Source organism: Thunnus thynnus, chromosome 18 (genome assembly GCF_963924715.1).
Source record: "Thunnus thynnus chromosome 18, fThuThy2.1, whole genome shotgun sequence".
In the NCBI taxonomy this organism is placed as follows: Eukaryota; Metazoa; Chordata; class Actinopteri; order Scombriformes; family Scombridae; genus Thunnus; species Thunnus thynnus.
In genome coordinates this window covers 15087410-15096216 of record NC_089534.1, presented here as the reverse complement: position 1 = coordinate 15096216, position 8807 = coordinate 15087410, and the positions used below count along the sequence as shown (strand labels likewise).

General features: G+C 39.7%; 1 protein-coding gene across 1 annotated transcript; it reads right to left on the bottom strand.

Annotated features, from left to right (window-relative positions):
- Positions 1-6425: 6425 nt before the first annotated feature.
- Positions 6426-8381, bottom strand: tcf21 (transcription factor 21). The gene is made up of 2 exons (XM_067572630.1): positions 7807-8381; positions 6426-6902 (listed from the first exon to the last, which is right to left on the bottom strand). The coding sequence occupies exons 1-2, from the start codon at positions 8239-8241 to the stop codon at positions 6813-6815; spliced, it is 525 nt and encodes a 174-aa protein (XP_067428731.1). The 5' UTR covers positions 8242-8381; the 3' UTR covers positions 6426-6812.
- Between the last annotated feature and the right edge of the window lie 426 nt (positions 8382-8807).

The following is an 8807-nucleotide window of genomic DNA, read 5'->3' as shown; positions in this document are numbered from 1 at the left end:
GACATCCTAGGTGTGGCACTAGTGGGGAGGTCATGGGGTCACCAAAATTAAAAGCTGTTGTCATAGGGACTATTTCTCCAGTAGAGAGTAATTCCAGCGAAACAGGTTCATACGGAGGTTTGTTGATTATCCTGAGTAACTGGGATATTGTTGCTGTTAAAAGATGTAGCTACTGAATTATTCAATGTCATTTTTAGCTGCTGTCATTTATCTGCTCCGTCTGAAGTAGTGGTTTGAATCTCAGGATAGATATCTCAAAAACGTAGTCAAACAGCAAAAACATAGAGATTGAGATAAAGACAACAAGTTGCCTCTATAGATGGCTCCAGCATTGACATAAAGGCCAGAAATCTCAAGGCAAGACACATGCTGGGCTTCTTTTAATAATCACAATGCCAACAATGACATGCACACACACACGCGCACATGTGTAAGCATGCCAATAAACATGGGTAGGTGATCTGGACAGGCCCGAGCTATCTTTGATATCTCTTCTGCTCCAGTGGCTGCTGTGCCAGGCTGCCCAGGCAGCGATGCCATCTGATATGAATTGACACCACCACCAGCTGTTCCCTAACCTCAGTCATGTTAGTATATCTGGCCGTTTTTTTAAATGCATGATGAGAGTCGAGCTTTGCATAATTTAAAACATCTGACGTCTGACATTAACTATATGTAGTGGTTAAATAACAGGGTTAAACAGTAATTCAGCCCATTTTTTTAGACAGTTTAGATGTTCCTAATCAGACGCTTTCTCACTCCTCCACTGTGATCCTCCCCAGCCCCAAACCCTACCTCAGCTTTAGTCTGTCCACTTGCTCTGCTCCGAGTAGTTTTTGTAATCCATCATCATCTTACAGGCTCTTAAAATATTCCGAGATTCATGCAATGCCTCTTCATTTCTCACCTCTCCCTCCCCCTTTGCTTTTTGCCCTCCTGACATCTACAACTTTTCAGTATAGGGAATCCTCTGCTGCCATCTTCTGTTTGAAACTGTTAACAGGTTCCTGAAAAACCCTACTACACTTTTCATAATCATCCTTTTGGACCAATAGAACATATTTGCTGTATGTTGTGTTTCATGTGCCATCTTAAAAATTATGTAAAGCTACACATTCATTGTGCATTTGACTATTGCTGAAAATACTTGAGGTTGAGAAACAGCTCCTGGTGATATCAGTTTGTGTCAGATGGCATCCATTCATCCATCAAATCTCTGATAAAGTATTGCAAGACACCATCTTCTGGTGAAAATATGCTTTTCATAGAGATGTGTGGGGCTTGGTGACTTTTATCATGAGAGGTGCAGCATGTGTTTTTGACACACAGTTTGGCAGCGTCTCTAATTAAATAGTACAAGCCGGCACAGTAGTAGCATGTTTTATAGGGATTTATCTGGCAAGGCCATGGGAGAAATCCCAAATGGTGTAAATAGTGTTTCAGCCACAAACAGAAGAAGTGGAATATTTCAAACCTGTGTTTTTCACACATTTAGCATAAACGCCACAAACCCCACCTCACTGCAGAGGCCAGTCCTAAATATATATAGAGGTATACAAGTAAGAGCATCTCCTTAACCAATAGCTATAAAATATAGATACAGTACAGAGATTTTGTTTTCCGTCCATGCCTTGCACCTACAGCTAAGCAGAACTGTTATTAGAAAAATCATCCAAATTCAAAAACAGAATTTTATTGCATTTTATTTATTCATTTAAAATCCAATACTATTTCTCATGAACATTAAAAATAATTCATTAACTGAAGCACAATAAGGGATTTCTCACATTACCTTGCAGAGAGAATTTCATGACAGCCTGCTAGTGCTTTCACGTGTCTCTATCTTTGTGTCACATTCTACTCTACAAGCTATCTATGACAAACATATGCTGCAGCTCTCACGATATCAGCTAAACATTTGGCTTATAAAAAGAAGGTAACCCATACATGTCCACTTTTCCCTGAAGGCATCAATAGACAGCACAATGAGGGCAGGTTTGATTTTGCTGCTTTGCCTGTTAGTTTCATGGGTTCTTGAGATGCAAGCAAGTGAAGATGGGGAGACCAAACTCCATGATGTTCTGCTTGATTTAAAGCAATCTTTGAACCCTGATACCACAGCTGACCAGTCCATTAACCAGACCAGCACTAACCCTGACATCTGGACGGAGATGAAGCTGCTGAGGGACATGGTGGTGGAGCAGAAGGTGGAGCTGAGGAACGTGGAAACCAGGCTGAGGGAAACAGAGATGCAGGCAGATGAGCAGAAGTTGGATCTTCTCCTCGCTACAACCAGCTTGGAGGAGCTGAAGAGAGATTACACTGCCATGAAGGAGAAACTGACAAACAGTGAAAAACAAGTAGAAGAACTGAGGAGAGAAAACATGCAGCAGTCCACTAAGCTGTCAGATCTCCAAGAGAGGCTTGATGCCAGTGAGAAGCAAGTGGAAAAGCTGAAGATTGATCTTGAAAACAAGGCAGATGAACTGCTGTCCACACAAGCCAGAGTGGCAGTCAGTGAAAAAGAGCTGCAACTCCTAAAACCAAAGATGGATGATGTGCAGGCTCAGAACAAAGCCCAAGAAGTTCAGCTTTTATCTTTGAGAATTTGGATGAACACTACTGAGAGCCAAGTGGATAGTCTGGTCAAAGAGAGTGCAAAGGTGGCATTTTATGCTGGTTTGACAGACTCAGAAGATGTAGGACCATACAATACTCCAACAGTCCTAAAGTTCAGCAAAGTCTTCACCAATGTTGGTAACGCCTACAGTCCAACCACTGGCTTCTTCACTGCACCTGTGAAAGGGGTGTACTATTTTAGATTTACAGTATGCGGTCATCTGAAAACTGGCCTCATGGGTGTGCAACTATTTCATAATGGGAAATCCATATTACTTAATATGGAAGGAAAGTCTAATGCCCATTTTGAGTATATATCGAATGCTGTTATTCTAGAGCTGAATGTCGATGATGAGTTACATTTGATCCTCCCAGAAGACAATGCAATTTTTGATGATGTAAACAATCACAGTACATTCAGTGGATTCCTGCTTTTTAATATGTGACGTCAATCCAATAAAATTTGGAACAATCCTGTAGAATAACATAAAATGAGAACAAAAATGAATAATTACTGTAGGTCTTCTAGGTTAATTATCAGAGTCAATGTAATACATTCACCATGTGCTGCAATTGTCAGCTTGTCTTTATAATCATCCAAATAAATACATATTCACCCCATGTACATTGCCATTTGTTGTTTGTTAGCTTTAACCAACAAGTCTTTCAGTGTATTTTCCACTAATGTGAACTATTATATATTAAGATTTGCAAAATAAAATTATATGTTAGCATAATGCTCCCATTGGCATTTTAGGGATGCCTAGAAATGATTGTCAGGTCCTAAGCTGTCCCCAAAAACACCTTATATTTTGTCCAGAAGATGGCAGTCTTATGATACTGCATGCACACAGAGATACATTAAGGAGGGATCTGAGGGAAGTTTTAAAAGTAATTATATCTGATGTATGAAGTGATGTAGCATAAAAGAAGCTGTGATGTGTCATACTATACAGAGGGCTTGATGAGATCTTTAGAATCATATCATAAGAAGAAATAACTTTTTAAAGCTGTACATGTCTCTCCAGCTAGAGACAGAGAGGTGTTTAAGAAGTATACAGTATAAACCATTGATTATTACCATACTGCATTGGATATATCACCTCTGACAGTCATGCTAACGTAAAGAAAGTGATCTGAAGGAACAAAGAGGGTCAGGCAGATGGGAAACATGATGGGATCAGCTGGAACAAAATGTGATTTCTTTCCTCCCTTCAGTCTGCGGACCTTTTTCACATCACAGTTTTGGGCAGCCGTCCAACAAAACAATTAGCAAGTATGGGAATCCCGGCCCCGCTCTCATACAGACCCCTCCCTCCCTTTTTCTATCTCTCTTCCTCTCTGGCTAACTGCAGCTGGCCCCCGAGGATAGGCGGCCAAGTTTATTTTCTCCCTGGTGGTCCCTTTGGGGTGGCGGCGGGGGCCCCTGCCACGCCGTTGCTGATGTATTAGGTGAGGGTCTTTGAAGAGATGTCGGTGGGACTCTATTACTACAGCACTCCATCTTATTGTTCTTGTTAAAGGATACTTGGTGCTGTCCTATTTGCATGGACAATGTGAAGTGAACAAGTGAGTGTGATGAAAGTCTGCTAGTCACTGAAAAGCCTTGCAACTTGATTGGAATAAGCACTCAAGCATCAATAATACTGTAAACATCTACATGACGACTGAGAAAGCTCAATCTGCATGTTGTTGAAAACCTTGAATTAATATGATACTATTTTCCAAGATCCAGAGCAATATTTCACACTTAGTTTGAATATAAACAAAATATTAAACAATAATAACTGAATAAGGGGAAAAAAATCATCCAGTTAAACATTTTATTGTGATGGCTGTTCAGGTTTGACTGATGTATTCAGGTTGTTTACTTGGTGAAAGTAGCAATAGCTCAATGTAAGAATAAGTGAAAACACTTGTGAAATCTGAAAATCGACAGTGCAGAAATAAAACCAGCAAAATTTATTTAAAGTATAAAAAGCAAACATAGAAGCAGAATAGCTACTGACATTGTTACATTATTATATTATTTGATTATCATAACTGATGCTTAAATGTTGTTGTTTGCACTCCTGTCACCAGGGCTGCATGTAGCTACCATTGAGGAGATTCAGGTCACGTCATCTGTATTTTTATTTATTTTTTCAGGGAATTTGAGGATTTTACTGCAGTGACCTGAGAATTTTGAACATTTTGGTAACACTTTATAATCAGGGTTTTAGTAATGCTTGACTAATCCATGAGTCATGATGATTTATGCATGAACTAATGCAGGATTTATGAGTTCCTGTTGCTTAACATTAACAAATGATCATGTCACTATGACTTTATGTGATTACTTTACACTTAATAGATAGCTGGTTAAGGAATATTAATTCACAGCTACTTTATGCATGAATTGGTATAGTAAAGGGCATTTCATACATTTGATCAGACTCTGTGAAGCATTTCTTTTTTGTTTATCAAACTAGAAATCAAATCATGTGATAGTTATTAAATACTGGTAGCTGGTCACACTGAGGTGAATTTCCTCTTTTATCTACAAAAATGTCTCCCTCATCAAAGGTTTTGTGTGTAAAATGTAAGAAGTAGGCGAGCTGTACCTGCGATGTAACCAGTAAGTGCATGTAGCTCTCAGATAAGGATGCTTATTTGCTTCTGACATGGAGCAGAAGTAGCACAAAATGAAACTATCAAATACAATACAAGCACCTAAAAATTGTACAAGTATGTCTTGAGTAAGTTGGTTGTTTTTTCAGCCTTTGTAGCTGTTAGTGAATTACACACATCCTACAGTACAAATATGCAAACAAATGCATTCATATGTATTTTTTTCCAAGTGCTGATGTGTGTTTTATTAGATCAAGGCCTGTAAATGTCTGTGGAGTTTAGGCAGGTCAAGCTTTCCTTGTATACAAAAAAGGGGGGGTGGAGGGGAAAGAAGAGGGATTCCACCATGTATCTACACTTTAGCAGAATCCTTCTTTACTTTCATCCCAATAAACCACAATGAGAGATGAGAGAGAGAGAGAGAGAGAGAGAGAGAGAGAGAGAGAGAGAGAGAGACCGTGTGTCAGACTGCATAAATAACTGTCGGCATGATGTAAACATAGCGGTCACAACCCGAGCGACTTAAAACAACTGGCCTGGGCGGGATTAGAGCTTTTTTTTTTTTTTTAAATAACTTTGAAAAACTCTACAATGTCATCTGACCTCGTTCAGTCCCTTTTTCCTTTTGATTGGCTGAATCTTAAATAGCCTAACCAATCAGTAAACGCCTGTGAGAGCGTGATTAGATTAAATGTGTGCTATCAAAAAAGAAAAAAAACAAAAAAACAAAACTGACACTTACCTCTAGTTATTGATATATGACGTAATGTTATTGAAACGGCAGGGTAATAAAGTCTAAAATTTACAGAATATATGGACAAACAATTAGCTGTTAAAAGTACATTTATAATATAAATCTAAAGGCCTGTTGCGCAATTCCGTTAATCAATGAAATTGTCAAGGAGATAAACTTCATTTGTTTGGTTTAAGCCACAAGCGCATTAGCTGCTTTTTAGAGTTTCAAATCATCTTTGGAGGTAGAGTTTGTTTATGTAATGACAACCACGTCCAGTGTTATCTTTTAGAAACAACAGAGAGACTTATCTTCTCTGACGCTTTGTTGGTGCTCAGGTTCTGCTTTTCTGAAGGAGTGGAGTGATAAGAGAGGTTATATAGGTCAAAGTATTGGCTCACACGAGAGAATAAAAAATGATAAGGAAAAGAGAGAAAAAAAAATACATTCAGCACACAAGGTGTAAAAGTGATACAAATATATATTTATAACATGTAATCTGTACAACCATTTGAGACAGTGGACACATCCATCCATCACAAAGCAGCAGCCAAAACAGGCCTGCAGTAAGTAAAAAAATGCATCTGCAGAGTATTTAAAAAAAAGCAATTTAAAAGCACGCAGTTTATCTTTGAACCAGCAAAGACAAATAAGTGACAGAATGCATTTAAATAAAAAATGTTTTTACGGGAACGAAGAAGAGAAGACAACCCTCCCTCCGTTATTCCCACTCAAAGTCTGCAGAGATGACACGTCAATTTCTGTCACAATCTTTTTGTTTTTCTTCTTGGGGGAAAAAAAATCATAGCTCCTTTAAAAAGAGGTGTAGAGGTGTCCGATTGGTTTTGCATCAAGACGCCGTTGTTCCACATAACCTTGTTGTGCTCAGCATTTCCTTCAATTCGTTCTCCGGCTTACCTGCAACCATGAAAGGCCACGTCTGAGGAGGGAAATAGAGCCAGTTAGGACAAGAGGAAGATGCTACAACATACATACAACTAAGAGTAAATAGAAGTGAAACAAAAAAAAAAAGTCAAACAAACTCTGTCACTAAACTACCAGCATAGTTCAAGTCAACCAAATGAATTATTTACAGCCTTTTTTATTGAAAGTGGTGTATTTAAAACAGTTTTGTCTATGCAGCTTCAATATTCTGACCTTTAATATTCATATAATCTTCAATATAAAATGTTTCTGATTTGCTTAACAGTGAGTTATTAGTCTTCCTTTTTTAGTGTCTCCTATTTGGATAAATAAAATATTCGAAAATACAATATATTGACATTCTTCTATGATAGGCTATTTAATGTATTGCAGGATTACTTCAGTTATTTCTAATTTAATTTCGAAGTTATTTAGCATGTTGTCTAATGTATTAGCTGTATTATTTGGAAATTAGAATGATAGGCCTACATCATTTCTGGTGTGTGACATGCGTCTATGTGGGTCTGTGTCAGTTGCCTAAAACTGTCTGTATGAACAGGATTTATTTTTTTTTTTTTGCTTCTCCCCCCTTCATGCACCTGCCTCACAAGACTCTCACCCTCATTTGTCACTTCGGTGCTCTTACCATGCATGTGAGGCCTAGCAGGAGTCTGCATCCCAGGATAAAATCCTAGTCTACATCTAAAGTTCCTGGGAGTTAAATTACAATTAAACTGAGTTCATGTTATAATTCAAAAAGGCGTTATGGTTTTAAGAAAAAATTAAGTCATATTTACTAAATCCAGGCCTGTGCATTTTAAACTACACTTACAGATTGTGACTTCCACTCACTCTGCTCACGTTTTAAATCTGTAACATATGTAAACTTTCTGCTGGGATTCTCCTCCACTGTATCTCACCAGGTTAACGGGGTGAATATATCCGTTTTCATATTTGTCGTTGGACAGTATCTGCCGGAGGTGCGCAATGTAGCTGGACGCCAGGCGCAGTGTGTCCAGTTTGGAGAGCTTGGTGTCCGGGGGTACCCAGGGCAAAGAGGTCTTCAGCCGGGAGAAGGCTTTGGACAGGACCCGCATCCTGGCTCTCTCCCGGGCGTTGGCAGCGTTCCTCTGCACCTGCTTGCCCTCCTGCTGTGCCACACCTTTGGGTCCCGTTTTCCTAGACGCTGTCTTCCTCTTCTTGCCCGGCGCGCCTCTCCGGTCGTCGTTTGCGCAAGTGCCCTCGCAGTTGGAGCTCTCCTCCGTGCTCTCGTTGGAGTCCTTACCGGAAGAGCCAAACTTAAGGATGCCGTCCAGGAGCTCGTCGTCGACATCGCTGAGAGACCCGGTGGACATGGTGAACTGTCTCCGCCCGGAGCGGGTTCAAAACATGGGAGCAGGGAGCTCAGGCTGGACAGGAATGGATAGGGTGGGCAAACACACGCCTCGGTGATGTGTTCATGGGCTGCTAACGGTGCGTGGACAGAGCGGAGAGGAACAGACTTTTTATCTCCATGACCAGAGAGGGCGTTACCACATGCTGGGAGGAGACACCGCTGATCTAACTTGTTGGTTCTCAAAGAGTTCTAGGACCGCAAGGGACCTTAGATGGGTCCCCAGCAAAATGTTGAATATATGGCTTAACTGTCACAATTTAAGCAACCAATATTGGTTACTTATGGAGACACAATAACTCTGAGGAGATAACATGAGTTGGCTTCTGAAATTTCTTTACATAAGGACCCCCTGAATCTTTTTCAAGAATTTCAAGGGGCCCCGACCTTTACTCTGACTATCAGAAACAGACAAAGTCTCAATCTGTAATATATAGCCTACAGTATATTTCAAGAGTCTAACTTCTGGATGAAAATCTGGTCATCCTTTATTTCTTTATCATGATGAAAAACTCATTTGGTTACAAA

Excerpts from the sequence above, each read along its gene's own strand:
- tcf21 (XM_067572630.1), bottom strand. The coding sequence starts at position 8,241 with ATGTCCACCGGGTCTCTCAGCGATGTCGACGACGAGCTCCTGGACGGC. Across the intron at positions 6,903-7,806 it reads ATATTCACCCCGTTAACCTG|ACGTGGCCTTTCATGGTTGC; the intron begins GTGAGATACAGT and ends TTCCCTCCTCAG.